Source organism: Spea bombifrons, chromosome 6 (assembly GCF_027358695.1).
Source record: "Spea bombifrons isolate aSpeBom1 chromosome 6, aSpeBom1.2.pri, whole genome shotgun sequence".
Taxonomy (NCBI): domain Eukaryota; kingdom Metazoa; phylum Chordata; class Amphibia; order Anura; family Pelobatidae; genus Spea; species Spea bombifrons.
In genome coordinates this window covers 41,552,962-41,574,087 of record NC_071092.1, presented here as the reverse complement: position 1 = coordinate 41,574,087, position 21,126 = coordinate 41,552,962, and the positions used below count along the sequence as shown (strand labels likewise).

At 39.7% G+C, this 21,126-nt stretch overlaps 2 protein-coding genes across 4 annotated transcripts in view; both read left to right on the top strand.

Annotated features, from left to right (window-relative positions):
• Positions 1-20,062, top strand: part of LOC128500895 (cytochrome P450 4B1-like) — a 34,747-nt gene extending 14,685 nt beyond the window's left edge. For 2 of the 3 annotated variants that reach the window (XM_053470264.1, XM_053470262.1), the window contains exons 5-12: positions 16,833-16,957; positions 17,047-17,198; positions 17,486-17,592; positions 17,698-17,888; positions 18,022-18,155; positions 18,297-18,361; positions 18,683-18,765; positions 19,410-20,062. In XM_053470264.1, coding sequence (XP_053326239.1) covers positions 16,833-16,957; positions 17,047-17,198; positions 17,486-17,592; positions 17,698-17,888; positions 18,022-18,155; positions 18,297-18,361; positions 18,683-18,765; positions 19,410-19,581 — 1,029 coding nt within the window. In that variant the 3' untranslated portion in view covers positions 19,582-20,062. Of the gene's footprint in view, positions 1-45; positions 471-16,832; positions 16,958-17,046; positions 17,199-17,485; positions 17,593-17,697; positions 17,889-18,021; positions 18,156-18,296; positions 18,362-18,682; positions 18,766-19,409 lie in introns of those variants that run through there. The other variant, XM_053470263.1, reaches the window with a different exon arrangement.
• On the top strand, positions 1,672-9,600 carry LOC128500897 (cytochrome P450 4B1-like). Its single transcript, XM_053470268.1, has 12 exons — positions 1,672-1,973; positions 3,667-3,811; positions 4,799-4,843; positions 5,327-5,454; positions 6,099-6,223; positions 6,639-6,790; positions 7,021-7,127; positions 7,456-7,646; positions 8,029-8,162; positions 8,265-8,329; positions 8,822-8,904; positions 9,178-9,600. Exons 1-12 carry the CDS (start codon positions 1,770-1,772, stop codon positions 9,344-9,346), a joined length of 1,548 nt encoding a protein of 515 aa, XP_053326243.1. The 5' UTR covers positions 1,672-1,769; the 3' UTR covers positions 9,347-9,600.
• Positions 20,063-21,126: the final 1,064 nt, after the last annotated feature.

Sequence of the window (21,126 nt, the reverse complement as noted above, 5' to 3'; positions counted from 1 at the left end):
TCGTGGACAGATCCCTGGGACTCATGATCTGTTTTCTTTTTCTAGAAATTGTATCGGCCAGAACTTCGCCATGAATGAAATGAAAGTAGCCGTGGCTCTGACTTTGCTTCGGTTCCAGCTTGCTCCTGACCTGGCCAACCCACCCATCAAGATCCCGCAGCTAGTCTTAAAATCAAAGAATGGAATCCACGTGCATCTCACAAAACGCCAATAAGAAGACCTGTCTGCGGGCCAGCTTTATCCTCTTATTTCCTAAAACACATACTATATATATATATATATATATATGTCTTCATACGCTATAGGAGATGATGCCGCCGCCTGTCTAGGACCGCACTTTGCCCTATAGCCTTGTTATTACACGAGGACTTGTTATATAAACTTCAGAAAATGGGATGGTGTGTGAAGTAGAATTCTTAGTTGAATTAATAAAAAAATAAATAAACTGACTTGCTGATTTATAAAAAAAAGGTCCAACACCCCCGTATACACAGAGCGTCTCTTCTGACCATCATAGAGGTATAATCTTAGCCATATGGGTGGTGTAATAACGTGCTTCGTCTAAAAGCTCTAAATTGTGTTGAGCTGACTTTAAAAACCACAATGTTTTTTAATGTTAATCGAGATAAGTCCAGGTTATTTATACCAGCAATGAAATATATCCTCCAGCAATTTGTAAATGGCTCATAACCAGGGTTGATCAACCAAGGGGATCCTGGGGCATTTGTTTCCGGGCCCCATATTGGCGGAGGACTGGACAGGATCTAAATTAGTCTCAAAATGAAAATCCAGTCCATGCTATCGGTGTCTGGGATACATCACTGACCTGCGGCGGGCAATTTCCAGAAGCCATACCTCCGGCAGCCTGCTTTTTATTGATCTCCAAGTTGCCTCTGTATTTTCGTTTAAACCTCCACCAGGACACAAATAGGTTATAGGTAGTCGGATCATACAAATGGGCCGCCCCACTACACTACTGAAATGATTTTATAGCAACAGTTTTAGCTGACTGGCTAAAAAAGCACTTCCATTAAAATCAATGGGAATGCCAAATGTGCATGCGCGTGGGTGGTCGCTCTAGACCCCCTAGAAGTCAGTGCTGGAGTTGGTTGAACATCCGCTTGTACGCACTGCAGACCCTAGAGATGCGCTCCATCAAACGCAACTCCTGCGGGGCAAGTAGCAAGAGGGGGGAGAAACAAAGCAAAATGCATTATTATTATCAGTATTAATAATAATATTATTTATTGTTTTATATAGCACCATCATATTCTGCAGCGATGTACAATGGGAATAAGAGGATTCTCATCAGTGCTTCTATTTGGATGAGAAATAAAGGACAATATGATGGCTTTAAGTACAAATGATAATTTGTACAAAAACATTTTGATCCATTGAGATGTTTCGTTGTAATTGGAATCTACAAACACTGGCATTCTATCATTTTTAGAGTGTGGAGGGTTATGTGACGTATAAACTACATGGCTCCATTGGAATCACTACTGCCCCGCACGGGGCACTTTTTATTATAAGAATCCCTGGTCCCCGGTGTCTATATGGATGCTGTAAATGTAACTCGGTCCCATTGAAAGGCTTGCAGCCCCCGGTTCACACACTAGGAGGTGCTCAGTGAATCTCAGCCGGGGACACATCCGACGTCAAAGGACAGCAGAGGGAGGGCTGACGAGCGACAGTGCTCTGCTTACATGTGAAACAAGCAAGGAACAAAAACACTGAACAAGCGGAGGCGAAGCAGACGCTGCAGGATCATGGCTTCCAGCCTGTGGAAGATCCTGAATTACTCGTGGATTTCTGTGAATATCTACCAGATCCTGCAGCTGGTGATCCTGTTATTCTTACTCATTCTGGCAGTGAAATTCGCTACATTCTATTCCAGATGGAAGTATCTGAAAAGTGTCCTGCAAAGCTTCCCTGGGCCACCAGGCCACTGGCTGTACGGACACGTCAACCAGGTGAGAGCCAGGTTATCCGTACCGGATGCGATGATAGCGTGTCATACCTGAATACGGTTTCTGGGCATCCCTGGCGGGACAGTCTGTTGCTTGTTACGGTCTAATAAGAGACTAACGAGGGAATAGTTGGAAGGCACAACCCCGCACGTATCAAAATATATATATTAATGAATAACGCGTAACATACAGTTTACTTACAGAGGACCAGCGGACTCATTGCTTATAATGGGGGGGAATATATCTCAGCCCTCCGTCTCCTGTCCTCTGATGTCAGAGATGCACCACCTATTAAAATAGAAAGCATACATCATTTAACAATAAACAAATGCAAGACGTGCTGACTTTGAGTAGAAATCTTAGAATCTATTACGCTTTCATTGTATTGATGCATAGGGTGTTGACAATGTTCATAGGGTCTTGTTCCTGTATATGATGTATATATACATATATATATATATATATACACCGGTATATATATATATATTCCTCCACTTTTTCCGTACAGTATTTCACTCTAAGCAATGTGACCTCTGGCTATAATTCATGAAATATCAAGTAAAGATTAGACGATCGTTATCTCTGTGTCTTGCTCAGCGGGACGGTATTGAAGTGAATCTAAACCTTTTTTTTAATCTCAAATGGCAATGGAGAAGCTCACTAGGGTTAGTCCTTCATAATATATTCTCCCATTAGCCCGTTTCTTTATCTCCTGCCATTAAATCTTATTTATTATTCATCTTCCAGTGTGTTTTTTTTTATTATGCGTCTTAATGGAATGCTTTCCCTGGGGGAATGATCACGGCGGGCCAGACGGTGTGTACGGTATGGTACTATCTCTCGTCGGAGTAATTATCGCCTTCATTGACTCACCTTTGGCCTACCATTCAAAGATATTTATCATCTGCCCCAGGAGGCATTAAACCTGAGAACTGAACTGTAAATATAACTAATGTTTCTCATGTTAGAGTCATTTTCAGTAGCCGTGGGAAGTATGAGAAAGCAGCTGGTTTTCTTGTCTGATTAGCTCCATTTGTTTAAACCCAATGCATACACGGAATCCAGTTGGTAATAGTTTCTCATTGAGACCATTTGTTTCCAACAAATTGTTGGGTTTTCATGCTTTTGGGGGTTTATTTTTGGGAGGTTTGGCAGGAGAGTATGCAGTTTCATCTCACTGACTTTATGAAGGACCAAACCCTACTGAGCTTCTACTAGACTCGTGCAAACAAGAGGAGGCAAGATCAAAATGCATAAGTCTAGCTTTTTCTCCAAGAATAAATTCTTCCTCTTTTGAGAAAAAAAGCCCTTTGAATGTCTCAGTTGATCTTGTTGTAACGTCGACACCTGTCTCGTACCGGATCATGGAAGGACCTGGCAGCCATAGAAAAGGTCAACCTCGAGGAGCATCTCCAGGTGAAGAACATGGTTGTCCTTGATTTCTTGAAAGTCACCTCTCTGATTGGAATAAGCATCACACAGAACCAACCGTCCTTCCAGGAGAATTTCATTGAGATGTTCCTTCATAATGCATACTAAACTTAAACCACAACGCTACAACTCTCACTTTAGTAAATACTTAAACACCATTATTGTGGCAGATTTTTTTGTTACGATATATCACTTTCACTTTTGATGCCACCCATTCTCCATGATACTTTTTTTTTTGCCATAATAATTTGTATGTTCCCCCCAGTTTCGTCGTGATGGCAAGGATCTGGAACGGCTAATGGTCTGGGCAGAGCAATATCCAAAGGCATTCCCATTGTGGATTGGAAAGTTTGTGACATCCCTGATCATCACTCACCCCGAATATGCCAAGGCGGTGTTCGGAAGACCAGGTATGAAGACGAGTCACTTGCAACCTAACTTTCACTTTATCATAAGATTGATACAGGGAGAAATATATATTTTTTTAGATTCCTTGGGGCAATATTGGATAAAAGTCTAATATTTTTCCTTTTTTTTTGCCTTTTTCTTGAACAGTAAATAAATATAGTTACTTAGTAAGGTTCGATTCTATGCCCTTTTAAATCTGAGTAACCATGTAACTGCAATGTCACTGTTTATACATCAGCTCATATCACTTGCATATCCATCTATCATGGTGACATTTCACCTATAGAATATCTATAATAATAGGGGTATCGCCTTTATATTCCAAGCTTTAAATATTTGCTTAAAGTTTCACATGAAATCTATTTTAAAAAAAGTCAATATTAATCAAAGGTAATTCCTACAGGAAAAAGATAAATTTCATCACATACAAGTCATGACTATATATATATATATATATATATATATATATATATATATATTAGATATAAATCTAGTACAGGTGCATAAAATACAACACATTTTGATTATTATTTGCACATAATGTTTTAGATGGACTGTTAAGTAAATGACCATCAAGATTTGTCTATTTTAAACTTTTAGCATTTTAGTTATTAAACATGTGCTCTATGTATATTTTTTAAATGGCTTTAAGCCCTTGAACATAATATACTGTATAATTATATATGTATATATATATATATATATATATATATATATATATATATATATATATATATATATAATTTAAATAGTCATCTGCTTTCTAAAATTTAAGCTAAGATATAATACTTAGAAACTGGAGTTATGGAGTGATTCAGATATACCATATGTAACTATATATATATATATATATATATATATATATATATATATATATATATATATATATATATAATGCATTTATCTGCATCATGCTCTGGGACATACATATATTTTAGCAGTTAGAATTCTGATGTAAAAAGTTGCTAATACTTATTCTATTTTCATAGATCCCAAAACACCAACTGGTTACAATTTCCTGGTCCCATGGATTGGTATGTGCTTAATATATTTTACATTTTTGTTTTCTAACTTTTTGGCTACGTATTGAATATAAAAATGAGTGCCAAAACACTTCATTTCCTTCTACAAAAAATATACATTAAAAAAAAAATTCTAAACTAATGAGAAATAGTGTACAGTGTAAGGGAACATTTTTCACCTTAATTGTTTTTTTTAAAAGACAAGAATGTGAGGTATTACCAGTATTTTACTAAGGTGATGTTGTTGAACAGGAATCTGGGTTGTTTTTTATCAGTGGGGCCTACGTTACGGAAGAAATTCTAAGTAAAATTTGCAAAAAAACATTTCAACCTATTATTTATAATAAACAACAAAATAACAAAATATTGCGTTTCCCTTGATCGGGAACATAGATTCAGCTAGCTCTAAGTGTGCCATGACATCATCGTTTTACCGGGAAAGGACATTTTGGTTCCCGGCCATGTCAGCTGGCATGATCTTCTTGTCTGTTGCAGGGAAGGGGTTACTTGTACTATCCGGGGACACCTGGTTCCATCACCGCCGGCTGCTCACGCCAGGTTTCCACTACGACGTGCTGAAGCCGTACATCCAGCTGTTCTCCGATTCCACAAAAGTTATGCTGGTAAGTGGCATGTACACGTTACAGGAATGAGGAATGGCCTTCATAAGTGGGTAATATATATATATATATATACATAATGCCTTATTATTTTATATTAATTACCTATTCTAAATATTATTTTTTTTTCCATTATATTTTCTATTTAATAAAGGCGAACTTAAATGTTTATATAAATATACCAAAATAATGTGCATTAATTAATCATATATCGTAGTATACAAATTACCATTACACGTCTCCAATGTATAGTGTCTTCTTTATTATAAACAGTTATATAGATAAAGTCAACAAGCCCCATACGTAGATACATAAATTAATCACAAATAATGTCAAATATAAACACAATATGAAAATATATAGTGATTAAAGCAGAAGACCAAGGATACCGCACAATGTTTCAGCTAAAGTAAGTCATCATCGGAAGGAGAGTATTTTGTAGGAGGTTTGTGTTAATATTTATATAATAAATATTTATATGTATTAAATAAAGTTGTCTTTTTTATTAAGTGTAGGGGAGAGCTTCTGTTTGAGGCTAAGCTCACTGGCCAGGGGATGAGTTTCGCTCATACTCCCTAGACTTTAAAATACTTACAAATATTCATTTTTAAGAAACAAAAAAATCGTTAATATCTGCTTTCTTTTAGGATAAATGGGATTCTCTCTGCAATAAAGATGAATCAGTGGAGCTTTTTCAATATGTCAGCATGATGACACTCGACAGCATAATGAAGACCGCCTTCAGTTACCATAGCAACTGCCAGACTGACAAGTGAGTCGCCTATTTAAAAGAGAACTCCCGCAGTTTTTTATTATTGATATCAGTAGTGCAAAATATGAAAGTTGCATTTTAGCCATGTTGTAACTCTGTTACCTTAGCCTAATCTACCCTGACTTCTTATCATACTGCCTGTGGTAAACAGTAGAATGGCTTGGTCACAATCACCCAGCCTGACCCCTGACTAATAGAAGTCTATGGAGGAAGAGACTTCATTAGCATTGCCATAAAGAAGCAGCTCAGTGTCACTTTGAACAGGGAAAGGACGTGCAAATCAAACCCTGTCCTACTGGCTTCCCTCTCCATTCATACAAGGTTCCCCCGTACAGCCATTACCAAAATATCTTGAGTCATTTAAAATGTAATTAAAACTGACAAGCTATATAACGGCTGATTGTTTTGCCCGCAGCGACGGCTCCTACATCCAGGCTGTGTATGACCTTTCCTTACTCACCCAGCTCAGGATCCGAACGTTTCCGTATCACAATGACCTCATTTTTCACCTGAGTCCTCACGGCTTCCGTTTCCGCAAGGCCTGCCGGATAGCGCATCGTCACACGGGTCAGCGCAGGTGGCATTCTTTGATCGCTTTCTGCTCTTATTTTTTAACTAGCCATGAATTACAAATATATGTAACGTCCCTCTCTCTGCGTAGTGTAGATCTTTAGTCTGTTCTGTACCGTATTTGGAATGTGTAGTAAATCATTCACAATGTTGGAATACAGATCGTTGAGCAATTAAATGCTTTGTTTTTTTTCTTTTATTATTTCTTTTTGATTCTTCTGGGATAGAAAAAGTGATTGAAGAGCGGAAGAAACTCTTAAAAGATGGAGAAGAAATGGAAAAACTAATGCAAAAGAGGCATCCAGACTTCCTGGACATTCTTCTCTGCGCCAAGGTGGGAAATGCTGATGGACACCATATGCGTGAATGTCTTAGATTAGGCTACTGAAAGGGCTACCCGAGCTAGCCCCAGACGGTCTTTAATTTTTCATCAGTGCAATTGTTTAAAGATTTCTAGATATCTGCTCACTAGAGATACCTTTGTAGATCTTTGTTCAGTGGCATGTAGGGCAGAACCGACATTCTTCTCTACTATCGCTTCTTATGGTAATGTTTCCAGATCTTCTAGAACTTCTATAGAAGAAGTACGCTAAGGGGCATTTCATTTAAAGGGGCACCTAAGTGTTAGTTACATTTATTTTTCCTTATATTTGTGCTAATAGGATGAGAATGGTCAGGGTCTGTCTGATGAGGAGCTGCGCGCAGAGGTGGACACCTTCATGTTTGAGGGACACGATACTACGGCCAGCGGGATCTCCTGGATCTTGTACTGTATGGCCCAGTACCCTGAGCACCAGAAGAAATGTCGGGAGGAGATCAAAGTGTTGCTGAAGGAGCGAGAGAGCATGCAATTGTTAGTTTGTTACATGATGCCAGCATGATATGCTTGGATTAATTAACTTAGTCAATGTCTATTCTTTCTGGTTACTATAATTTTTTTATTATAGATTTGCAATATTACTAAAATAATGGTCCATGGAACGGTCACCTTGCAACTTTTTGACATTTCTCATATTTCGTAAATGCAATATATACACTATATATGCGTGTATTACATACACAAATTTGTCGCACCTGCCCTCATTAATATGTCATTACGATAGTTTTAATTTTTTCTTTTTAAGCAATAAATATTTCTTGTTGATATTTTAACATTCTAGACAATATATTTTCAGCTGGGAAAAAGACATTCCGGAGCCGTATTGTATCAAACTGACTCGCTGTCTTATTCCTAGGGAAGACCTGAGTAGGATGCCTTATACCACAATGTGCATTAAGGAAAGTCTCCGTCTCTACCCTCCGGTACCCTCTGTATCCAGACAGCTCGCTAAGCCAATCACATTCTCGGATGGGCGGTCCTTACCTGCAGGTGGTTTTGACACAGGGGTCCCGCTAGAAATTCAATTTTTTGTTTGTTTTCAAAAACCATCTACTTTCCCGTGGCTTTACCCTTATTGGATTTGTTTTTCAGGCTGTATGGTCAGCGTTAATATATACTGCATGCACCGGAACTCCAGCGTGTGGAAAGATCCAGAGGTATGGCGTACCCATATAGCACTGAGCACGTCCGGTCAGGATCGGGATCATTCATGTATCCATTGCAATACAATAACAGCGCTGGATTTACTGGATTAAACTGGGAAAACTCCTGTGGGTTTCGGGGCTACTCTAAGAAATGTGATGTTGGTGATTTTGCACATGCTAAACTTATGAGTAACTTAATCAAAGACAATTCTTTGATGGCCTGGCCACGGTGAGCTCTTCCAATAACTTCCAATGGGAACTCAACTCTGGAGATCTTCTCATAGCCCAGCAAGAACGAAAGAATTTGTCCAAATCATTTTTGGTCCATTTGCACAAGTTTACATTTTTCTTCCCAATTGTTGGGCAAATGTGCCTGTAGAAAAATCTCACCTTTAGGTTATATAATAATAGATTAACCATGAATGTTTTCTGGAGGAGAAGAAAGGTGAATTCTTTAAAATTCCATTTCCCCTATACCACCCATGGATTAAATGTGTTTTGCAGGTCTTTGATCCACTGAGATTTTCTCCCGAAAATTCCTCCAAGCGCCATTCCCATGCCTACGCGCCATTTGCTGCGGGACCAAGGTAAAGAGTATGGGTGACATGTCCAGGGTGGGTCAAGAACCTAAAAAAAAATCAATCAGACTAAAAGATACATCTGTTAAGGTTCATTTGCTTAACATACTGTAGAGCAATACATGTTTAGCCTTATGTATATGGTTTATTTCCATGACCCCCTGGGTGTGGAACACATTGTTAATGGGAAGACATTTTTCATTAAAGTTGGATAAGCCATGACTTTAAGCGGAGGGTTTGCATCCCCAAAGATAACCCGGCTTTCCCTGTTTTTCATCTCAGAAACTGCATCGGGCAGAACTTTGCGATGAATGAAATGAAGGTGGCGGTTGCTCTGACTTTGAAGCGCTTCGAGCTGTCGCCGGACCTCTCCAAACCGGCCCTCAAACAACCCCAGCTTGTACTGCGCTCCAAAAATGGCATCCACGTGTACATGAAGAAAGCAAGCTGATTTCAGCTTTCAAGCCGGAATTATTACGCACCTAACGGCTGCCTCCGGACCCTCACTGTAATTGCAGCCCATCTCGGTTTTGGACTTTAATTCCTTGGTTGACAAGAAATTCCTTTATAATTGAGAAATATATTTTCTGATACAAACTCCAGGTTGTATAGATTTGAACTGTTTCTAATTGCGTGTTTAATATATTATTATTCGATACTACTTGTTAAAATGGCACGAGAACTCAATAAATTTTGGTAAACATATACCAGAGAGGCTACTAGAGTTGGATTTTAGGTTGTATCTGAACCGTTATATTTGCAGGTTTTTGACCCCAAAAGCTCGCTCATACCTGGAATACGCTCTTTGGAAGATGACTTGCTCTATTGTTCGGGTTTTCTAAAACAGGCGTCACTCAGTAGGGAAAGTGGGGGTTTCTTCAGGACGTACATTTAGAATCTGGATTCCTTCCAAGAGAATCAAATAACTAAAATAATAATGTCACGAGGAGGCGACATATAGGATATGTTATTGTTATGTTATTGTCATGGGGATTTTCAGGAAATTATGTGTGGAATTTCCCAAAAAATGGTGGCAAACCTACAGACATTGTGTTCCACAGAGAAACGAGTACTGATAAAGCTAATCGCTATTAGTAATATGGTTTATTTAATCAGTCTTTATGCTGAGATACAATAGTTTGGCCGGTCCACCTCAAACATTGGCACTTGTTGGCCCCCATATAGCTCACTTCCTTCTAGATTGTAAGCCCAGCAGGACCCTCCTTACCTTTTGCGTCTGTACGTCCAAATGGTTATGTGACGCAGGACAGATCTTTGCGATATGATGGCGCTATGTGAATAAATAAATAACTAATAATAAAGCTCCAAGCTTACGAGGACAGAGGCATTTTCTGTATTAGGTTTAGGGTGGCCGCAAAACCAGAGGCCTCCTTTCTGATCACCCCAGGCAGCCCACTTTAATTATGGGGCGCTGTGCCAAGTGATACCATGGGGTGTTGGTATATGCCATTATATTGTGGCACTCAGCAGTGGGGAGGGCGGCCATGGGTGCTGCCTAGGTCAGGACTAGGGTCCTACATCACATGACCCTTAAAATTTAACACGCATACAGACACTAAACCGCACAACACATACAGCGTCTCTTATTAACAATAGGATATATCTGTGTCACACTTTGCTTGCAAACAAGGCTGGCCCGACCCCACCTGGAGAGAGGTCCAGCGCTTGCCCCCGATGCTTGTATCACACTGCGGGGTCACATGAAGTAGTAGGGGCTAAAACAGTGCCAGAATTTCAACATGTCTGGGATAGTCAGATGGCTCCTAAATCTAAGATGAGGCCAATGACTGATTGATGGTCTTTACAGCAGGAAAATGGTTCTTATCTGCCATCACATTCTATGTCCCTTAACTTCATTGTAAGTGAACATGACATCATAGATAACCACGGGAAATTTCTGATGATTGCACCACCGGTCCTGTAGCATGACTTTGCATGAACAGAAATCATGTCTGGTTATAATGTAACCTGTGATAAAGGCAACACCTTATAATTAGCCTATGCTTAATGACAGCTCCCATTCATCCGCCCAAACACTTTTCGACGTGTTTCCCGCACTCTCATTCCGTGTCCTCACTATAATATTAATATCAGGAATATAATATACTCTTTCACTTGCCAAAGGACCCAGTAATACAATGGCAAAATGACCCACACATTTTGGCAGACAGCAAACCCATTTGCAGAAATGGAATACACGCAATACTCATGCATAGAACTCAAAAAGGATCCAGTCATGGGGCCAATGGTGGTTAAAGTTCTTTTTACTGTAGTCGCTCTGATGGCTAAATGTAAATCTGCAAGTAAAAACACACACAAAAAAATGTAAAAGCATCAAAGGCATCAAAATGTAAAAGCAGAGCAGCCCAAAGGGCAATAGCCCCCTGATCTTCTTGCCAGATCTTCTTCATCCCGAGGGGGGGGGGGTGTAGAAGGCACAAGACATGAATAACCAAAATATAAAGAACGAAACACCCAGCGCATGAACGGGGAGGCAAAAACACCATGTATCAGCCCTTTTAATGCCAACACGTGGATTGCATCATAAAAAAGCCATTTCAACCTTCCATGATACCAAATGATATGCCACGGAATTACGAGTTTATTTATTTAAGATTGCAAGCTTGCGAGCCGGGCTCTCTCCAGCTAATGTATCGGTTTGTCGCAGTCTGTCAATTCTCGTCTTGTCATACCCTTTGAATATACGTATTGTATTAAGCGCTGCGTAAATTGTTACCGCTATAAAAAAATAAATAATAATAACAATAATAATAATAATTTACGACTACACAACATTCACAGTCCCTTCCATAGGCATACCTGGGAACGTCTGAGCTCCGGCTACCTGGAGCCTTCCCTTGCGGGACGCGGCCAGGATTACTGATATCAGTGGACGGATTAGGGCCTGTCAAGACCCCGCTCCCGCGACCCAGAGAAGGGGTGCTTCACACCTCCCCCGGCTTAGCCCCCTGAATGCTGTGATCAAACGCCGAACTAGTGATGCCGGTAGTAAGCAATGTATTGTTAGGTTGATATATACCGGTATATATATATATATATATATATATATATAGAGAGAGAGAGAGAGATAGATAGATAGATAGATAGATAGATAGATAGATAGATAATAGATAGATAGATAGATAGATAGATAGATAGATATATAGATAGATAGATAGATAGATAGATATAATAAGAATATAATATATATATATAAATACACACACTGTATAGAATCTTAAGAGGTTACATATGTTAATACAGTCTGCATATCCAACATACTTTCCATACGTGAAGCTCTGTATGAAGGTGATTCTATAATAACATCCTGGAGTAAGTTCTGTGCAATGTAGTAAGTGACTCCGCTGATAAGAGCGCAGCCGTACTTTATTATTTAGCACTCATTTATTTACAGCCCAGTAGGCTGAAGGTGGTGGTGGTGAAAGTCCACACCCAGGGTGCTCTGTACAAAGGTAACCTGTCAAAGTGGGAGTGAAGAATGACAGATATGAACTGCTTTAACCCAGGTGAGTTACTGCGAGTTTCATCACCAAATCACGAGACAATGACATAACTGATCGTCAGTTTGTAAATGTAAGGGAGGCGTACTTACTGCTACAAGGGAGAAGAGATTACTTTAAAGTATGACTCGCTTTCCTGTATTTAATGTGACAAACCCTGCTAACCGAGGGCCATAAATGTCACTTTTAGGGATCTTAAGCATGGTCTTCTAGGGGAATAAGACCCAGGAACACTAATTTGCAGCAAACTGTTTGAATTGTCTGCAAGCACTGGAAGCACCCAGCAGCCTACATAGAAAATAGTTGGGGGGTGAGACGAGAGACAGATGCAATTGGAGCGGATTCTGCATCCTTCCATGCATTTACAAAGGGGACCCCATGGAAATGTATCATATGTGTTAAACTGTTGCCTTTCTGTCATCTCGAACCAGTCTGCCCATTCATCGCTGACCTCTGACATCAACATACCTGGGAACTTTTGGCCTCCGGCTACCCGGAGCCTTCTCACGCGGCCAGGACTGCCCACTGCCGTCGGTGCTCAGCCCACCTCAGCCCAGTAGGGGGTCACTATTATAGTCTTATTTTTAATCATTATTAGAATAATTATCCTGTGATCCCACCACAAATGAAGAAAGTTCTCCATCCTCTTTCCTCAGCCTCGAAAAATAAGGTCTACCTAGTACCTATCAGGAAAAAACCGCTACTGCGGTGTGGATTTTTATATCAGAAATTCTGAATTTTGTGTTTTTGACGATTACTGTGAAAATGTATGAATAAAAATCTTTCTCCATTTCATGTCGGTTGCAGCGCATTCCCTCTCTTATCTATAAAGCACTTATCCTCCTGCAACATACTGTAAAAACTTGCAATTTAACATGTACGTTTAATCTTTACGTCCTGATTTTTGTACCAACCAGAAAACAAGTTAAAGTTAACATTTTGGCAAATTGGAAAAAAGATACCACGTACAGGGAATCAGAATCTTATTTCATAATATTGTTTTATAATTATCAGCTAAGACATCGCCTTCCATAGGCAGGTGAATTTGGGCACCAAGTCACAGAAAAGGCAATTATCGACCTGGAACTGGTTCAGATATGGACAAGAAAACGAGCTAAAAGAACTATTTAAGCTATGGAGCCATACTTTTTTTACTCTGTGAAGAATGAGGATACGATTACAATATAAGTAAAGTATATGCAAAATAAAAGTTGAATCCATGGATAGTTACGACCTCAAGGCCATGGATGGTGCAACCAAAGCTAGTAGAATAGTCTTCACTACACAAAAGCTTGAATTCTTTTTTCTGAAGAACTGAGTGACGAGTTAAACCCTTTTGTTGCGTAACAAGAAGGTACCCAATATGCTCGTACACAAAGGGTTAAAGGAGTAGAAGTTTTATGAATATCTGGTTTCTTTCTTCTCATTCCATCCGGTGAAGGTATGGCCTCCACCCACATGCATTGAACCATGATCCCTGCCTCTCTCGCTGATAGGTTCTCGCTCCTGATATAAGAGCTGTGTGCTTCGTTCTACAACTTAAACAAGCTGAGGCTCCAGCTTGCGTCATCAGCGACTATCGTTAACATGGCATTCCATGCGCTGCTCGATCCAGGAACTCTCAACATAACTCAGCTCTGTCAATGGGCCGGTTGGCTCGTCTTCTTGCTGCTGCTTTACAAAGTTTCCAAGCTTTACCTGAAGCACAGTGAGTTAGTCTCAGCCTTCAGTCCTTTCCCGGGACCTAAGACCCACTGGCTCTATGGAAATGCCCACGAGGTAAGCGAAAAAACTTTTACCATTACCTTGATATGATGAGTAAATCAGGGCTTACATCATACCTGCGCCATAAAAACCTTTCAATGGAATTAGCATTTTTTATACATAGTATCGATGCGAGGGTTGAGGTCTTCGTTTTTTTGTCACATTCTGGAAAGCGTTGAAACAAAATAACGTAGACGATGTCGCATTTGTGATAATCCTGCTGGCACTCGATCCAACTGGAGAATATGGTGCTCCCTGATGATGTCATTAAGTGACAGAGCCAATTTTTTTTTTAATTCACTCTATATTTTTGATTGGAATTCTGCCAGCATATTGAAAATAGATTAACAAGAGTGTCGTTATTTATTTATTATCCCCAGTTCACCCAGGATGGAAAAGATATGGACGTCATGCTTGGTTATGCCGGAAAATATCCTTACGGTTACACGTTGTGGTTGGGACATTTTTTTCCTACTCTCACAATCTGCCATCCTGATTACGCAAAAGCCATTCTTTCCAGACAAGGTAAGACATAACAATATTTATTAATTAGCACACATATGTGCACAGGAGATCCGCTAGCCAACCACGCAGATATTAATTCATCGTATTATTATTATTAATCAGCAGACATTCATTGATCAAAAGATAGATTGACTAATAGCTAAGCACCACAAAATTTGGTTTAAATGTTAAACTACTGTTTTTAGTGTAAAAATGTGTACTTACAAAGCAATAACTTAATGGGGAGGAAAAATTGTCTAAATGGTGTAAACAAGAAGTCAAGATTGCTGCTCCCATGGTATAACCTATGACATATATGTTGCTTATCTTAATCTGTACGCACAATCATTACAGAGCGTAACAAAGAAAACCGCATTGAACTGTGGGAGCAGCCGCTTTAACTTTTTTTTTAACTAAAAACTTATGAAATATGAACCATAAAAATGTTGGATATGGGAAAGCAATAGATCTGCTTAAAAAATATAAAAAAACGACCTAATCAATTACTATGACTTGTAATATGTATGTAAAAAGAAGATTTTGCCATTTACCTAAAACATTTTTTGTAAAAAAACTTTTTTTTTTTTACATAATTGCAATTTTGTAGAATTATTTTATCTCTTTGTTTTTACAGATCCCAAGAGCATGTTGGGCTATGGCTTTGCTATTCCCTGGATAGGTAAGTTATATATATTGGACTTATAAGGATGCTTAATTACGGACTGTAATTAGTCTATGCGTCGATGTATTTACAGTATCTGCCCTGTGTGTTTTAGGGAAAGGACTGTTGGTCCTGTCGGGACCGAAGTGGTTCCAGCACCGGCGGCTGCTGACTCCTGCGTTTCACTACGATGTGCTGAAGCCGTACGTCAGGCTGACATCAGATTGTACCAATGTCATGCTGGTAATAATTACCTGAAAGAAAATATTATAGTAATTGTTGAATTTGTCACCTTCTGGACCAGGGGCAAGTAAAGCCTCATCGGCCCCATGCCTCGTTACACACTAGCACATATACTTACACACATACTCTCACAATAACACACACAGATGTACATACTCACGCTAACGCACACTTACACATACACACTCATGCTAACACACATATACACACTCATGATAACACACAGAGCCGGCCTTAAGTGTTTTGGCGCCCTGTGCGGGCTACTCCTCTGGTGCCCCCATCCCCCCCAAAAAATAAAGGAAAAAAAATCTCCTCGCCTCTGCCCCTTCTCACTATCTACCACCTCTGCCCCTTCTCACTGCCTTCCCCCTCTGCCCCTTCTAACTGCTTAAAAAACTTTATTTAACATGGAGGATGTTAAATAAAGTAAAAAAAAAAGAAAAAAACCCTGATGTTTTAATTTAAGTCTCGAGCAGGCACCCCTGTTGCCATGGCGCCCTGTGCGGCCCAGGTCGCACACCCCTAAGGCCGGCCCTGATAACACAAACTCCCTCTAACACACACTTCCACACTCATGCTAACACATACTCCCTCTAGCACACACAAACACATCCATCCAACACGCACATGCTTACACACACTTACACTCTCACACAGTTACTCATACATACATACATGCATGCACACACACCCTTACCTGATCTGTGGCCTTCATGAAAAAATATAAAAACAATGCAAGTAAATAAACCAAAAATAGTTAGATTTGTTGATGAAGATCTTTTTTGTGGCTCATCCATCTGAAAAAAAGAAAAAATGAAAAGATAATGCAAATATTACTTAAAAAAAAAGAAAAAAAGCTGGTTTAAAAATATACTTGCACATTTCAGAGTCTTATGCAGTGGTGTATTCTGGTCAAGGCCAATTAGGCCCAGGTGGCAGCAAACCCTCTGCCACAAATCAGGAAGCCAATCACCCGCTTTGGCAATCAGAATTCCTGTTGCATAAATTCCCCTACCGGGGCACTAACAGCGAGGAGGGCAGCATGAAGGTGGCAGCCGGTGGTCGATGCCCTGGGTTAGGCCTAGGGCAACGCTGAAGATAGATAGGCTACTGGCCTTGTATGTTCCAAATGAACCCCCTCCTGGCATAGAGTGATGATGTATCGTTGATCGTCCAACTTTTCATCCTTAGAACTTCTCATTTTCTTGCTTGTTCTCTTACAGGGAAAATGGGACAGATTGGTTTCAGATCAGAAGCCAGTAGAGCTTTTCCACCATGTCAGCCTCATGACTCTGGACACCATCATGAAATGTGCCTTCAGTTATCAGAGCAACTGCCAGACTGATAGGTCAGTATTCGACAGCTGACAGTGCCAATGAGCGCCATATTGCAACGGGCATTAATCCATTATTATTATTCCTCTTCTCTTTTGTGCAGTGACAATGATTACATCAAATCTGTGTATGAACTCTCCTATTTGATAGAAAGAAGACTTCGTATTTTTCCATACCATAATGACCTAATATACTACTTCAGCTCCCATGGACAGCGATTTCGAAAAGCCCTGAAAGTTGCCCATGAACACACAGGTCATTCACCCGTACATTTCATTAACAGACGTATTCTCTCCGTATGATGCAGGATTTAATTGTGAAGGTTCAATTTCTATTTAGGAGCCCATTCCTAATATATATATATAATATCGGTCCTTATCTATCATTGACTACTAAAAAAAAATAAAAAAAATGGGTCATTTGTGTTTAGGATCGGGTATACATTTTCATTACCACCTTTTTAAAAGTTATAGGGTAACCAAGCAAAATATTGTTACATTCTAAAACAAAAGGTTAGTCGAATTTCTTTTTGTTCCTAACAGAAAGAGTAATTAAACAGAGGAAAGAATCTCTCAAACAGGACAATGAGCTGGATAAGATCAGCAAGAAGAGGCATTTGGATTTCCTCGATATTCTTTTCTTTGCCAAGGTATGGCCTCCGAACGTAGACTAGTTTTTCCTCTGTGTAGGCGCGGTATTATTAACATTAATTGTTAGTCGGCTTGGAAACCGTTTTTAATTTTCTCCTGAACAGGATGAAAATGGTCAGGGTCTGTCTGATGAGGACCTGCGAGCAGAAGTGGACACCTTCATGTTTGAGGGACACGATACTACGGCCAGCGGGATCTCCTGGATCCTTTACTGTTTGGCCAAATACCCCGAGCATCAAGAGAAATGTCGGGAGGAGATCATGGAGGTCCTGGGGGACAGAGACTTTGTAGAGTGGTACGTTCAACATCTCCACAATATTGGCCGTGATTGGGTTGTATGGTGCATCATATTTGTGATCACATCTATGGAACTACCTTAAAATATCAGTTTCTTACGTTTCTAATGACTCTATCGATTGCTTTTCCAGGGAAGACCTGGGGAAGATGCCGTACACCACTTTGTGCATAAAGGAGAGCTTGCGGCTCTTCCCTCCGGTACCAGAAGTGGCCCGCGAATTGGATAAGCCGATCACATTCTGCGATGGGCGCAGTTTACCAAAAGGTCAGCATTTAGCTGTTTATTGATATTAGTTAATAGTTCAGAAGTGTATTTAAGTCAGTTAATGTATAAAAGGAAATCAGAGGCCTAATAGATACCTACATAAAAGAATGATATCCTCACCCGTTCCTTTATCTCTGACAGGCGCTGTTGTGGTGTTGAATTTTTACGCCTTGGGCAGAAATCCCAGCATATGGCAAGACCCTGAGGTAATAAGACGGACGCTTTTTCACACATTGTGTTCCCGATGCATTTATATTAAATCAAATTCAGGTGTATATATAATGCTGGTCAGATGATTTTTCCGAAGATAGGAAATACATCATGCAGGGCTCAACTTACAGCTATCCACACCTCATGCTTACATGACCTTGGCGTTGGTCATAACATTTCACCTTACTTAATCACGTTTATGAATGCTTCCAGGTTTACAACCCCATTGACAGCATGAAGGCAAAGACATTTGGTATTCTTGTATTGCATTCTTTCGATACATGTGGAACATCAGGACCACCTTCTGTTTTTTTCAGGTTTTTGACCCAACGAGATTTTCGTCTGAAAATACATCTGGCAGACACCCCTTTGCCTTCCTGCCCTTTTCGGCCGGGCCAAGGTAAGTCAACTAGAAGCATGTATTGTAAAACTCGAGAACGCTGGGGTTTCTACTTCTTCTCTGCAGCTATTTTACTTTATGCCAGAATGAGAACGTGGTTAAAAACTGGCCAGAGTAATCCAGCCCATGTGATAAAAGACCCTGTGAGCGACTTGATCACCTGCGATGTCAGCTACTGCAGAACGTAGACGCTTAACTGAGCCTCTGCTAAAGCGATATGGCAATATATTGTAATTGAACCGGCACCGTATGAGCGTATGAATTATACGATTATTTTTATGATCTGTTCATTCATGTTACAATATACGGTGGGTGTAGGTAGATATTAATGTTTACATGTTGAAGTGCACCAATGGTAACCCAAGAAACATAGAATCTGATGGCAGATCAGACCCATTTGGCCCATTTAGTCTGTCCATTTTTCCTTGGGCTTGTCTTAGATTCAGGATAGCCACATGCCTACCCCAGGCATGTTTAAATTCCCTCACTGTACTAGCCTCTACCACTTCTGCTGGGAGGCTGTTTCACTTATCTACCACTCTCACCACTAGTGACCACTTTGTCCGTATATACATTTCATACGTGGCTGACCATTACTTGTCATGTAAAGTTTCCCAGATAAAGCCTGTTATGTTTTCGCGCAGGAACTGCATCGGACAGAACTTTGCTATGAATGAGATGAAAGTGGCAGTGTCCCTGATCTTAAAGAGATTCAAGCTCTTACCTGATCCTGAAAATGAGCCACTCAAAGTCCGACAGGTGGTCTTACGCTCCCTTAATGGAATTCACGTCTACCTGAAGAAAGTAGAAGCTTAAGAAGAGGAAGACGGTGGGAGATACATATATTTTATGAGATCTCCTGGATACAGACCTGAAATTTTATACATTTTGTTTATTTTTTAGTATTCATTTTTTTATGAAGCAATGAAGATTGCAAATTATTTTCTTATTTAATATCAAACAACCACTGGTGTATCTCCATTCATCTACTTGTAACTATTTGTATTACCGGTATGTGTGCTCTGTACTTGCAATTCCACCTATAGCCACTAGGGTGTGAAGCAAAAAGGGCCACAAATGCACAGATTGACTGCATCATCCCTGTGCTGCTTTTATAGGGTATTCTGTGTCATCCTGCTACACAAATTGTAATTTCCACTCAGACAAGATGAATGGGATTTTATGATGTGGTTTCACAATGAAAATGTAAACTTTTTTTTTTAAACACAAACGGTAAAAAAATTTAAAAATCTGTCAATAAACTTGCATTATCCAATAAAATTTTGTTTCCCCCAAATGCTTAATTTCCACGTTTCTGTATATTTTAAGCTCCTCTAGAAAAATGTCCATTTTAAAAATGGCAATAAAATAATTTATTTAGTCGGTGCTTTTAAGAATAAAATACTATTATTAATATTACGACTTTTGGCTGATTTTTGTTGTCTTACATATTTCCAAATAGTGTTTTTCTGCGGGTTTTTTGCACTAGCTATTAGATTGTCCTATAATATCTATCTGTAATAGAGACCAGTATCTGCTATCAATGTGTCATCAAAATTGATCACAAGCCGTCCGCATATACAAATAGATGCATACGCTAATAGAGCTAAAAGAATACAATTAAAATGTGCATTACGTGCATTAAAAGGAACATAATGGCCGTGTCCCTTTAACAGTCTATCCCACTTAGGCACATGAGAAATTTTAGCTCTCTTTTGCCATTACAGAGAAATCTCCATTAATATATAACTTTAATTAAGGTCAGAGAAATTTTTCTGCATAAGAGAACCAACAACCCCAGACGTAAGTTTTTTTTATCATAGACCTCACCGGCGATCTATGGTTGGCATTCCTTTAGGCACAACGAAGCAAGGAGGTCCACGGCTGTACTCGCCTTTACGCTTGTGGTGAGCCTCGAGTGATCTCCGAAGGGCGAAATTCACTCACTAAGAATGGACGGCTGCTTAATAGTCCTTTGGTGTAAGTCCGCTCAGGACCAGCTCAGGTTTTAGCTCTCTTGTGTCATTAATATTATTATTATTATTATTACAAAGGAAAACTTTAACATATCAGTCTGACCCTGTCACACCTGGCAGCCCAGAAACAATAAATGAGACAAATGTCCTCTGCATGAGGATCCCCAGATGTACGTTTTGGGCTTCATAGGTCCATCAGTACCTGTAAATAAAGACATAACTCACTGGTGTGGGTAAGGGCATTGGCCACAGCTTTATTAACAGATCCCCAGTAACAACATAACATTGACATAACCATTAACAACCCGCCAGCTGCTAGGCCTAAGCCTAGCAGGCGGTTACAAACCACGTGATACCAAGAGTTCTGGCCCAGCGGGTGCCATCA